General features: G+C 34.4%; 2 protein-coding genes across 2 annotated transcripts; one reads left to right on the plus strand and one right to left on the minus strand.

Moving 5' to 3' along the window:
* The first annotated feature begins 306 nt into the window (after window positions 1-306).
* Window positions 307-5,174, plus strand: LOC138934912 (putative leucine-rich repeat-containing protein DDB_G0290503). The gene is made up of 4 exons (XM_070299063.1): window positions 307-363; window positions 713-821; window positions 951-1,199; window positions 1,324-5,174. Exons 1-4 carry the CDS (start codon window positions 307-309, stop codon window positions 5,172-5,174), a joined length of 4,266 nt encoding a protein of 1,421 aa, XP_070155164.1.
* A 446-nt stretch (window positions 5,175-5,620) lies between these two features.
* Y-h (yellow-h) lies at window positions 5,621-13,605 on the minus strand. Its single transcript, XM_070298403.1, has 6 exons — window positions 13,253-13,605; window positions 11,410-11,654; window positions 9,332-9,489; window positions 8,744-9,058; window positions 7,787-8,036; window positions 5,621-6,820 (listed from the first exon to the last, which is right to left on the minus strand). The coding sequence occupies exons 2-6, from the start codon at window positions 11,645-11,647 to the stop codon at window positions 5,880-5,882; spliced, it is 1,902 nt and encodes a 633-aa protein (XP_070154504.1). The 5' UTR covers window positions 11,648-11,654; window positions 13,253-13,605; the 3' UTR covers window positions 5,621-5,879.
* Between the last annotated feature and the right edge of the window lie 992 nt (window positions 13,606-14,597).

The following is a 14,597-nucleotide window of genomic DNA, read 5'->3' on the forward strand; positions in this document are numbered from 1 at the left end:
TATTTGAAATGCTAAAACTCCTTGAAAAAAAAATCCTTAAAATTTTTAATTTAATTTTTTCAATGCAATCGTATATAAAAATGAAGAAAATGAAACATCGAGATTTTACATCATCCATTCATCGATAGCGGATAAACGTGCAGTTGTTCTGTCTACTTAACCTATCGGGTTAAGTAGACTACATTTATTAAAAGAAAATTTTCGTTAATTCAAATAATTCAAAATTAAAAGCGTCGAGTCAAGAAATGATCGAAAGATCAAAAAATAAGCTTGAGATCGAATTAATTTCGGAGCTCTGGCCACGCGATGTCTGGTATTGTGTCTTTAGAATTGAAAATCATATCGATAAATGTCATAGGCTTGGTAAGTATCTTAGTAATGTATCGTCTGTGACAGTATCTCACGTGTGTGTAATTTAGAAATATTATTTATATAAAAATCTCTTAAATTTTTTGTAGTAAAATTCTGAAAAATTATAAATAGCGTAAAAACTTACTTTAGCGTTCACATACATTTGGATTATATCGCGTTGCAAATTTATATCAACATTTTCAATTATATATTTATATCGATTATTCAAATTATATGTAGCTATTATGAGAACTATAAATAAAATATATATGATAATTAAAAAAAAGTGCGTAGTGCAAAATTAATATACTTCAACACTCGTTTCGTTTACTTAATTTAAATTAATTGTATTGCATTATAGTTTGGTAGCATTTGGAATTGGTTGAAATGGGATCAGCAGCTAGAAAAGATTTCGAAGTTCTCAGTTTCCGATGAAATAAACGTAAAAGATATCGATTGGCTTAAAACGGGTTAGTACATTACAATATTTATACAGGCTAAAGATACAGTTTTTTGCAATTATATTGTGTATTAATATTTTCCAAAAATATTCCGGTGATGTTAAAAGAGCAGAAATTAAAGATGAAAAATCTCTTCAGTTCTATCGTGGATTGAGGTGGTTCGGTCTGTCATTGACCGTACCTTGTTTCCTGCCTACATAGCTAACATCTACACGATAGCGATACGAAGATGGCAGAATTCACTTATATTTTGGATGGTGCTCAGTCTTCTAAAAGATATCGTTTTGGAAGTTGTCGTCATTATCATTACTTTCTTACAATGGCACAAGGGAAGCGTTTCGACATTGCTTTTCATCGAGTTTATCACAGAAAAAATAATATGGCTGGGTAAATAACAAATTTTTGCGATCAAAAAAGAAAAAAGGCATATAATTACATAAAATAATATTTAAAATAAAAAAATCATGTCTCTTCTTATTTAAACTGATGATTTTTGCGTAAATCTTCCTAGCTATTTCGACTGGCAAATGGTGGACAATCTTCAAGTGGTACAGGCAGCTGCGAAGAGAGGCGAAAATTCGTAGGTTCGCGAGAATTACGCGAAGAAGCATCGCGAGCATTCCCGGAAGAATCGGTCATTCTTTAGATGACGAGAGTCTTGATATAGCGGCAATCAGGCGGGACAAGTACGCGAGTCTACTGAATCTGAACAAGCTTGCAGAGAAATCTTCTAACAAGATTAATTTCGTCAACTTACGAATTTCCAAGTCGTTGACTTCGGTTATTAACAATGACAGTCACGATTCGAATGACACGAACGATTCGAGTGTCAACGATTCGAGTGTCAATGACTTGAGCGTGACAGAAAAATCGATGAAGCTGCTGGGTATAACTGCGGAGGACGTGATGGACGCATGCGCCAGGATACAGGAGCGATTTTACTGGAATGAAGAAGATGTAACAGAGAAAACACCCGAGGCAAAGGAAGAAGTAGTGGCACAATTTTCCTTGAAAAAAGATGGAAAAGAAATGGATGTTGCTTCAGGAAACGAACAGAAAAATAATATAGGAAAAACTGCGGATCGTACTTTGGAAAAGCAAGACGTTGTGAAAGATTCTCAGATAGAAAAGAACAGAAGGAAAGATGAGAAAAAAATTAACGATACTTTAAGAAATAAACAGACAACAAAAGATGTAAAAAAAGCTGTGGATTGCAATTTGATGAAGGAAGTCATTATGCAAAATTTTCAGATTGAGAGAAAAGGAGAAGAAGATAATAATAAAATTATTTCCATTGATAAGAAAGAGAAGATTTTGATTGACGAAAAGCAAGATGTTTCATTGACAAAAGATGAAGATGTTACACTCGACAGAATAAATAATCGCGCGAAATCAATTGAGTCTCATGAGCTTCAAGAAGACGCATCATCGAGAAAGAAAAAAGAAAGAGGAAGAGCAGAGAGACTGGCAAGTATTGAGCATTGTCCTTTGTCTTCTGCCGAGTGCAAAAATGCGAAAAATATGGAAGCCAAGCCATGTGCTTCTTTTGTGAGGAAACTGGAGGCGAAACTTCGCCCTATTTCTACAAACCAGAAGGAAAGATGGCTCGACCAACTCGATCGAAGAAAACATTCTTACCGAGGCAAGCTAACGCCAACCGGTTCAGACGCAAACAAGAAAGAATGCCATAAGAACTCGAGAACGTCATTGTGCGCGTGTCATCGTGCCTCGAAGAGAAATACCGATGCGTCGAGAAACGGCAAGTACGCGCGATCAATCGATATCAATGATAAAAATTTAAAATCTGACATCGATAAAAAAGAATTTAGACATTTTCTATCTATCGTCAATAAGCAGAAAGACAAGATCAACGGACGTGATTCCACGTTCAAGTATTCGGAGGCGTATCGTTTAAGAAAACAGATGCAAAAGTTCGAAGGGTTTTCCACGAAGCAGACGATTGCCTGGGGAAGTATGTCCTTAGCCCAAACTGCGCGACCCTCGGGATACACGAGGGATGTCGCCGCGACTGATCCGCCCAGGATTTGTCAGAGGGACATTCAGACCGAGGCTCGTGACGATTCGAGCGATTCCTTGAACGCGCGAAATAGATCAGAACAGAGGATACGAAGTGGACAATCGATCGATCCACGTCTCATTTACAACTCGTCGTTTACGGAAAAAAATTATGCGAGATCAGAGAAACGCGAGACGAAAGCTTCAGAAGCTCATAATGATCTAACGTTGTTGGAGAATAAGAGAGGGATGAAAGCTAGAAAAAGACACGATTTGTCGCCGAGTCGCAAACTATCGAATGAGGAACGCGAAGCCGTGGAGTTGAGAGCTCTGAAGGCTTTTAATGAGCTTACTCTGTTGGAAGATAAGAAAAAATTGGAAGAGAAAAAGAATCGCGAGTCATCGCTGAATTTTGAACAACTGACAGAGGAATCTGAAGTGACAGAGATGAAAGTTTATAAATCCTACAACGAACTTACTTTGCTGGAAGAGCGAAAAGTAATGGACGCAACAAGAGGATATAATTCGAATTGTGAACAATCGATCGAAGAATCAAGCGCTTTAAAAGTTTGCAATGAGTATACATCGGAAGATAGGGGGGAATTGAAAACCGAGAGAAAACACGATTCGTCGAAATACGAAGCGCCAGAAAGATACGAGGAAAATATTGAAACTTCCACGAGCGTTTCCAATCATCTTCCGAAAGTTAATCGCGAAGAAATTGGAACCCCTTCGTCCGAGACGCGAAGAAACGCAAACAGTAGCTCCGAGTTAAACGAGCGTCACGCTGGACAAGCGTGCATGTCACTGAATCTCAGGGAGATCACAAGGAACATCGAGTGGACCTTCCATCCTCGGGGAATTATATTGACCAATAAGAACCTACACCGTCAATTCCTGGAGAACGAGAGATCCCGCGAGAGCCAGCAACGCGACATCGTTGACGACAATGTCGCCAGCACTTTGCACAGCGCCTTCTTCTTCAAACCCGAGATCGTGACGAGGATCTTTCGACGCGCTCAAACTAGGATCGGCGAGTCTCTTCCGAGTTTCCCGACATTCTGCCGCGGGGACTTCAACGCGGAATTCGTCTGCCGGGTGAACAACGAGACGGTAGTGCAATGGGATCGGGATTCGTCATCGTTCGACTTTGATCTCGAACGAATAACGGATCGAGGCAACCTTGGAAGTTCGTCGTTTCCCGATGCCAGTGGCAATCGCGTCTCCGCAGAAGACAATCGCGATTTGTGCATAATATTTATCGATCAGGAACAAGCGTCCCACGAATCAGAGACCGCGATTATAGAAGATTCGACGACTATCGGATCCCAGGAGGACACCCGCTCAAGCGTGGAAAATATTGAAACGACGAATATCCTTTTGATGTGCATATTAAGGGATTTTGGCATCGAAGTGTCGGAGGAAAGTGTCCACGACGTCACGTCATCGGCCGAGCGGATCGAGGAATACGGAGATATAAGTAACGTCATTGCAAACAACGCCGATTTTCCATCATCAAACGTTACCACGATTGATACAAGCCCTGAGGAAGAAGACAGGCGTGAAGATACAATCTTGTTACATCAACAGATTTTGCATGACAATTTGAATGACAGTCGACCGGATGATGTAGACGTCGCGTCATCTGTCAACTCACTGCATGATAATCTTTATAATTTGCCAGATAAAATGTATATAAGTGCAATTGATGTTTCTTCTGAAAAGATAATATATGAGAATAATTCGTCTCTTAGAGACGCTGATGCAGCCTCGCAATTATCTAATAGTAGTAATAATAATCAATTTGACACATTAATCAATAAAAGTGAGAAGAATATATGTAATCGCATTCCTGAGAATGCTTCGCAATTGTCTTCGTCATTTACTAAAGAGGATAACCAATCGACGCTAAGATCAAGCGACGAGGAAGAACTGCAAAGGTTGACCCAACTTTCGGATAGCGAAGTTACGTTAGAAAATCATAGAAGAGAGTCAGTAATGAATTTAGAAACAACAAATAACGATACAATATCGCGATCTGAGAATGTCGAAACTTCAAATTTATTAGAAACGATGGTACGAGGCGTAAAAAACGAAAACGAGGATGAAGATATTTACGAGAAGGCAAATATATTTTCGATTCAACGATTTTTCAGGGTGAATCAAGAAGATGAAAGTTTGCAGCAAGATGATAGCTTTTATTCTATGTATGAGAGAAACGACGACGACGACGATATGAAAACATCGGTTTCATTAGGAGATGGTAGTGCGATGGAAGAGTTTTCAAACAACACTATATCGGAAACATCATCAAACGCTTGTACCAGAAATTCTGCATATTCTTAGTAACGGAAGCTGTGTAAATCATTTGATATAATTAAAAATTAATTAATGTAATATAGAGAAGAAAGATAAGATACTGTATAATTACAAGCTTGGATAAATTGCAGTTTTCCGCTATTAAAAATCACAGATATGTTTTACTAGTCATCAAAATTATAAAAAAATATTGTACGGATACTACGATAATATTTGAAACAAAATCTGACAAATATGGTTGTGGAAAATATTTTTTTTATAATTATTATATTATAAATAACTGGGGCAAAAATTAATCGAAATATTATGCATGCTATGGGAAAACATATTTCTGTAATTTAATATACATATACATATATATATATATATATATATATATATATATATATATATATATTTGAGAGAGATATATATAATTTAAAATTCTATATATATTTTCTAATAAAAGTTTCTTATGCATCGAAATAAAAATTTTATGTACATGAAAAATATACTTATATTCTAGAAATTTTATATATGATAAACTAGTCATTGGTAATTGGATTAAAAGAAACTTCTGCATTATTTATAATAATATTTAAATAATGTGTTGCATATTTATATAATATTATACAAGGACGTACTCACTGAATTTAATTCAGTTTGTCATATTTTATAACTCGCGATAATCATAAATATACGAAATAACTTAAAATAAAGAGAGAAAAAGAAGAAAATTCTAGCAAGATCTTTTCAGCAATTGTCGTCGAGGCTCGGATCCGAGTCAGGAATTACGTAATTTGGATCGCAGACGGTGTCTCTGACAGCCTGCTTAACGTTCGCTTTAAGTATCCTGTAATTAATCTTTCCGCTGTTTAGAGTACCATATAAATACATAGGTAACCGATTCGAGAGCAGCCACACACTTTGCTCCGCCTCGTGATCCACTTTAATGTCATTCGGAAACACCAAGGACACGTTACTGGTCCCAATCACCCCCAAATTCTGGGGTATGTATTCCTTTCTGGTATCCCAGCACCAGACCGAGTCTCTCGTGACCATGTTGAAGAACATGACGCCGTCCCGATCGATCGCAGACCCCGAGGAATGGCCGTAGTCCTTGGCTCTGGGTCTACCAACGGGCATGAACTCCTCCGTATTTCGATCCACGGTTCCCTTGTCCCTGAAGATCGACGTGGACACGGCGAACTCTCGGAAACTGGACATCGGATGGAAGAAGAGGGTTCTGTCGCCGCGAATGTCCACGGGACTGAGCGCGATCCCGAATATCCCGTCGGTCCATTGAAACTTTATACCGTGCAGCTCGTACCTGGACGCCAATGGATCGGGATAGAAGAAGTGATGCTCGACTCGGAAAGTGGTATCCTTGAAGAAGTCGTACACCACGATACCGTATCGCCATACGTCGCTCAGGTAAGCCACCGCGGAGCCGCAGTCATTGTTCCTGACGTCAACCGCGATGTTGATGTACAGGGAATCTTGCTTGATTTGTTCGTCCGGTAAGGTGTACTTTCTGATAAGATTGTCAGTGTGCAGATCGAAGATGAATATGGCAGGCGGGCATAATTGCTTGGACCTTATGGCGAGCTCCGTCTTGCCGGAATCGAGGATCCACAGTCGATCGCATTCGTCCACTTGGACTCGGAAGACCGATGTTAATCCCTCGCAGTTTTCTAGAATTATAAACACGTAGAGTAAAAAATGCTGAAATAGTTTAAATAATATTAGATTTCACGGAAAATTCATATTAAATATAAAAACTATGGTATATTTCTCAGTAAAATATGTAAGAGATTAAAATATGTTCTTTTATTCTTTAGCAAAGATATTTTTTCCATTTTTTTTTTCTTTTTACGGACCGTTTGCTTACTTTCTCACAAATTAGTTTAAAAAATTATCCAACAGTTCACTTTTTACTTCGAACGAGAAATAATAGAAGGCTCGTTTATTATCGCGAGAGATAATTCATGGGAAACTTATTTACTCAGTTTCCGCACTTTCCCGATTGCGTGATGATAATTTCATGTTGTTTCAGATTTTCACACTCTTTGTTCTAATTTTACACAAATATCATTTAATCCATTCTCGGAGAAAATTGTCATTAAACATTGATGATTTTTCTTTTATGTAAACAATGTATCCATGCATGTTTGCGTCAAGTGTATTAATACGATCTCTAAAAGCATCTTTTTTAAATTCTTCATATATATTTCGAGACATCTCCGTTGCTTTCTGATTAGATTTAAACTCGTAGAGCAAAGCAGAGCAGATTTTTACAGTCCTCGTTCAAGATTCTCGATTAATTCGATAATAATTTATATAATTTTATTTTATTTTTTTGTTTTGTTTTTTCTTTCTAACTTGTTACGTCTGTCTTTTTCTCATTTATTTTCTCTCATCATTTTATTCTGAGTTTTTATTGATGTTGAAATTATTATTACATTTTCTTTTTTTTTTATTCTAAAGAGGCATCTTTTCCCTTTATAAATAAATAAATAAATGATTTTAAAGATAAACAAGTGACAAAACTGTTATAATATATGTATAGCAAAAACAATTATTAAAGATAATCACATGCATAGAATAAGATCTTGAAGCAAGTCCTTCCACATGATTTTAACAATTAACGTAAAAATCACCTGATTGATGCCACTGCCAGTTAGGGTACGGTCTTAGTTTGGGATTCCTTTTCTTGGAATGTCTCGACACGGTAGCCAGAGTCACCGGTATGCCAGTCTTCCATTTTGGCAGAGTAATAAAGACTTTATCGCGCCAAACATCCAAGCCGAGAGGCAAATTATTTTCCGCGATGTAGTCGCCGTCGAATATAGCGTTATCTCTCGCCTCGGTGCTATCGAATTCAAAATCAATTGTGGACCAGGCGTAGATCTATTAGAAAAAAAAATAGATTATAAATAATACATAGGTTTGTCAAAAAAATCTTTGATATATAATATGATTTATATATATATTAGTCATTTCGAATTTGTCGTCAGCAAAAACATATATATTTTACTTCTATAAAAATTTATTTTATATAAGATAAACTCTTTACAAATTTTTTAATTGTTTTGATATATTGTATGAATATGTGGGATACTAGATTTAAATGTGATGTGCAAAAGAAACTTTTATGGAATTTCTGACAAATAAAATAGATACGCATCGCGATTATGAAATATATTAATCAGTTATTTACTCATAAATGTTATTTACTTTTATCACAAAAATCACTCTCGTTAAAAAATAATTTGCAATGCATTTTAATAACTCGAAACCACGCGAAATGATCTATAATTACTGATAAAATTCGGAAATTTAATATCTCGTGTAGCATGGAAAACATTGTAGTAATTAAAACAAATCTTATATATAAAATAAATATTAAATATATATTAAGAGATATGCGACAGATATTAAATCATATAAACAAATTTTTTAATCGCGAATTATAGTGAGCCTCAATTGCGAGAGCTGTTGGAGCGATTTTCTTCACTTTCGACGTCATAATGCAAATTCTGCTGACGCAGATATTGCGGAGTCTCGGAATGCGAATTCTCGCCTAAAAATTTTGCAATAAAAAACGTTGCACTCACTAGTTCCATAGCGGGACCGACGTAATCATCCGCAATGTATCCCGGCTCGAAACCGTCGTCGAAATCATGAAAATCCAATTGATTGACAGAGTGAGGATCCGTGCGAAATGCATCGATAGCTCTTCCAACATGCCTCGAAAGATCGCTTCCTCCTAGATTGGATGTAGAAACGCGATGCCGCGTTAATTGCGGTGTTGATCCATAAAGATTGTCTACGTTCGGGGGTTTCTTTCCCGGCGGATTACCGTAAGAGTCACAATTTCGAGAGTCAGCACTTTCATCAGAAGCCGATGTAGAACCTTTATAATTGATGGACTGTGATCGATCAACACGCGAGACAAAATTATCATTAGATAAGATGTCAATTTATAAGCCGAAGAATTTAATCTGATTTATAAGTATATAAATAATTTAGATTTGTTCGCGCGTATAAATAGATAATCGATAATATTATACATGATGTATACCATATATTTTTAAATATATGTTTTAAACTTCAAAATTTTTTTAATGTACAGAAGATATTAGAAAGAAATATAGCTTTATAATTTTGATATTAAATTTTCCGTTGTCTCTTATTTTTCTTACATGCATCGAAGAGAATCGTGAAGTCAAAATTGATGAAGTTAATGGCAACGCAGGTGCTTGAAGGTCCCTGGATAAGATACTGGGACCCGTATGAACCGCAAATTTTGGAACACTTAATAGCGATATTGACAACAACCATGGTAACATGCTCGCCATATCTGTGGAACAAAATTTTAGGATAAATACATCTCTTTCCTTTAATTAACTTTACATTCTAATGATACCAAAGTAATTAAGTAATGAAACGAAAGAGAGTACATGAAAGTAGGTAGAGGGACAAAGCTAAATGCTCTTCGTACAATTAGAAATTCAGTGAAATTTTTGCAACGTTACATATGGTACATTGAAACGTGCTGCAACATTATCTCCTTTATCGAGGTAAATGGGCCTTTGCATTCGCGAAGTAATCGTCAACATTCGATGGATGCATCGTAGTTTCAATTAAATGATAATTATCTGTCAACGTGTGACATATGACGATAATGTATGAAATAGCGGCGCGTATTAATACGAAGGCAAGAAAATGATTTACGCAGATGAGTCTGCCATCGTTCCTTACTTACTTCGCGAATGGAGATTACGGTTGTGAGCGATTCGAAATCCTGCGAGAGCAGAGAAACGACGAGACTATCGCTTTCGCCCTAACGATACACTGTGATACAGATGCCTAGCGCGAGGAAGACGATTGCTCGAGATGGCACCATGAATGTTACGCGACTACCATATTCACCATCCGGGTCGTAAGTGTGTCTTGGATATCCTACGAAAGGAGAGAATGGCGAATCCCTTCTCTCCGAAGATGATTTTCCCTCTCGTTCGTATCGCGACTCCGGGCTCCAGTCGCGGTATAGGTCATTGGCGGATGGGTTCATGGGAACTCGCGCATCTACTCGTAAAACTGCATCAATGCATCGACAATAGGAATCGAGGACATCGAACAGAAACGCGCGCAACGCTTTTTATTCGCGATTTAATAATAAAAAAAGATGTACGTAATTTGTCAGATTTTTTCGTATCGTTCTTTGAAATCATCTATTAAAAAACGTTGGATGTTAACTGTTCTATGAAATTTTTGACAGTTATCAATTTTATGAAAATTTCAAGGAGACTTGCTTCTTAAATCAGTATGTTAGAGCATTTTGAAATAATTATTAAAAAAATGTTTATATAATATTTTTTTTTATTATAACATGTTTTAAATTCAAAGCCCTCTCACAGATAGAAAAATATATTTTTAAAACTAGTTTATTATGTAAGCATTTTTAGTCTTAGGATAGTTTAGTTTGCTTATTATCCTATAATGTAATTCTTGAACATTTTTAAGAAATTGTATTGAAATTATGGCTTTAGTATCATGCTATTATCGTGTATGTTCCGCAATGTGAAATTCCGATACTTCTGGGTCTTATGCAAATCAAAAAAATCGCCCTGTACCGCCCTATTGCGTGAGGATTTTTCATTAAAACCACTTTACGACACCAGCATTATAATTACATTCTTTACGAGGCAATATCGGGCGTTTTTTTTTTGTTATGGCAGGTTCCCAAGTGAAACTCGTTTGAATTTTATGGTACAGTAACAACAGTGTAGATTTCATATTTGCGTTGTAATCCAATTGCCCGCATATTTTATACGAAAAACATAATGTTGTTCTAAGATTCGACGCGCGTCTGTTTTCTAAAATTTATCATCTTAATAAAAATAATTAATAATAATTTTTTTTTTTATTTCTTGCGATTCAAAGTCATTTACGATCGAAATACCTAAATGTAATTGGATAAAATGTAATTTACAAAAATAAAGAACAACGATGAGACATTATTTGATAATTAAAAATTATTAGTAAAATTAATTATTAATATTATTAGAATTAATAGTGAAAAGTATAGCGATAGAATAAATAATGGTATTGGCAAATATTGGATTTTGTTACATTATCTAAAAATTAACATTACTCTTAATTAGTTTATTATTTTTTATTTTTTATTGATCTAAATTTAAGTGCCGAGTATAAGCTAAATACACGGTTACACGTATCTTCTTAGCTAATTACAAATTTTACGCTGGTGAAAACTCACGATCTCTGCGCGGCAAATCATACTGCTGAAGCTTTCTGCGGTCTCGGAAATCACGCTGATACATTGGACTAGAATCATCCCTGATCAGACTAGAATCATCGCCGAAAGTATAATCAGAAGGAGGAGCGTATAAGTAATTGCCGGTATAGTTCGTTTTCCTTGACGGCATCCGTATTAGCTGTTGGAATCGTAACCATCCGTCTCTGTCCGTGCCGATACTTTTCTTCTTTTTCGTCATGGCACGTCTGGAAATGAGCATAAACCGTGAGCCGATTACGTGAAAATTAAAGTATCAGAGGAATTGAAGTGTAACATTTATATCCTGAGTAACCGTATTACGGTCACAGACGGATTAAGAAACGCTGTCTTCGAAATGTTGCATAAACGCAAAAAGAGCGAGGCATAAATGCCGTCAAGTTAAATACAATTAATTTTACATTTAGCTCGGAAACGCTTACAAATACGCGTGAGATGTGTATATTTAATTACGCATTTCAACATGAATTAAATATAAATTAAACAGATTAACATATATAATATTAAAAATAAAGATATTACAAATATTGTATTTATAAGAAAATACATAAAAAATTTTACTATAAATTTAATTATAATCAGCAAGATAATTAATATATTTATATATCTTTCATCATTCTTTAATGTATCATATTTATTAATAATTTAATTTATTAAACGTTATTTAAACTTGCATTAAGTTTGCACCTGAATTAAGTTTTTTTTTTTTTTTTTTTTTTTGGAAGTCATAAAATGATATGTATGACGTCAGTAATTTTCATAATTCTAATCTTGAGTAACTGCCTGCATGCGTTTTTTTCTTTACGTTCTGGCAATTGCGTCAATGCCTCGATGATTTCGTTACGCAACGAAATATTATTTGGTGCAAAAACATATTCTGTCGATAAAATCATTATTTCTTTGCTGCGAGAAAGAGAAAGAAAATTCGTATTCTCAATCAAAATAATATAGTTTACTGGGGGAAAAAAAAAAAAAAAAAAAAAAACACAGGTGAAATTTCAAAATTATACGAGAATTCTTTCTATATAAAACTCTTAAAAATCAATTGGCCTTTCATGATGATTCAATAATTTCATATATATAGCTCTCTCGTCAATGTAAACAATTAAACATTTTTTAAATAATTATTTCTTAATTATATATAATATTAAACCTGCTGCTTTAAAGTGTATAAAACTAGATTCTCTTCAAACAAACAAGCGGATGCAATACTTTATAATAATTATATAATTATTTATGATTTTCCACGAAGTTAACTTCGTATATACAAACGTAATTTTACTCTCAAAACAATTCTAATCCAATATTTATCTTAATTAGATGACTTTGAAGTGTTTACGGTTTCTAATTATGTAATGTATCCACTTCAGTTAACCGTTCCAGATAAGGATCATAACAATCTTTTATTAATCTTATTTTTACATCAGATTATATAAATTACTTATGTTTTATTCTTTATTATATATATATATATATATATATATATATATATATATATATATATATATTTAAATTTCTCCTCATGATATATTTCATATAAAAAATTATATATTATAATATTTAACTCTTTTAATTAATGGAAAGCCGAAGGTAAAGAAATTGAATTCGTACTTATCGCTTGAATTACGATAAAAATCATGGCTGTGTAAAAGGGAGTTTGAAGTTTGCAATTGCGCTCGTTAGTTCCACACGTTAGTTATGCACGTTTCTTCGATGACACGACATTTTGCGATTCAAGCTCACGGTCGTCGAAACGTTCTTTCTCTCCTCAGAGAGAACATACAACACGAGAATGAATTCGCGTTACCTAAAATAGTACAGCGTTCCGTTCCGATGACTTGTTCCTCAAGCGAAGCGAGACTCGCTCTTTTCCATTTTAGCATATAAATGCCACTTTCCACCGGAAATTAGGGATACTTTCCGCTTTCGCACTTACTTCCTCCTGCGGTCGACACCGTAACATTTCGTAAACAACATCAATACGTCGTAATTACGATGTTAATTAATTAATATTTTATATTTGCGGATGATGTGCGAATTCGCGGAAATTTATCAAAGCATCCTGCGGTCACTATCTTTGTAATTATACAATTATATTATTGCTTAGTATATATGTAGATTCACCCTAAAAAATAAGCAATTATTAAAAAAATTAAGGAATTATTTTATATCACTGTTTTTTGTTATAATCGCATCATTAGAATTATGTCCAAGATTAATATAATTAATTATAACATATAATAAATGGCTAGACACTTGGCTAAAACAAGCTGTTACTTCGATACTCTTGCAACGCGCACTGTGCTTCTATGCTAAAGTATCGCAATTTATTACTTTTACCGCACACCCTCTCCATATAACAGCTGTGCATCGTGATTTGTTATTTTCTTCCGATTTTTATGTTCCGGTCAATAAATTAACTTTATATATACATGATTTTTCCATATATAATCATGTATAATATATATACATAATACATAAAGTAGCATACAGCGCGCACCATTTGTATCATTATTTCAATTATTTTATTATTTTATATATAGTTATTAATTATTATTTTATTTTATTTTATATTATTTTATATTTTGTATTATATATTAATACTAAAAGATTTACCATGAAAACAACACATGCCTTAAATAAATTTGACAGCTGCACGTGCGCACACGTGACATTAAGAAAGCTGTCAAAATACGCAAAAATACGCGATGACAGTCTTGCAACATACGAGAAGACTATATTACAATTTCTCCGTTCTTCAAAAGCAGTTACGTCAAATGAATAAAATCACTGGCATAATAACTTCTTTTACATTCGAGATGTCAAATTATGATCTTTGCTTAATGACATATTCTCTCATTGATACAAAATAACATAGCGCATATCAAGATAATTAATCAGTATCATCACATCGACCAGGTATACTATTAAAAATAGTCAGCCTTACGGATGTTGATATTAAATTAGTAATTACAAAGAATGCACAAAATAAAACGATCAAATCGCAGAATCAAGTAATTAACATAACGATATAAGCTCCGCGATATATTAATCGTTTAATAAATCAAGATTTATAATTTATAATTTTTTGCAACTTAATTTTTCTCATATATTAACACATATATATATATATATATATATATATATATATA

This window comes from Polyergus mexicanus, unplaced genomic scaffold (genome assembly GCF_030449975.1).
Source record: "Polyergus mexicanus isolate NDT 795.1 unplaced genomic scaffold, iyPolMexi1.0 SCAF_7, whole genome shotgun sequence".
In the NCBI taxonomy this organism is placed as follows: domain Eukaryota; kingdom Metazoa; phylum Arthropoda; class Insecta; order Hymenoptera; family Formicidae; genus Polyergus; species Polyergus mexicanus.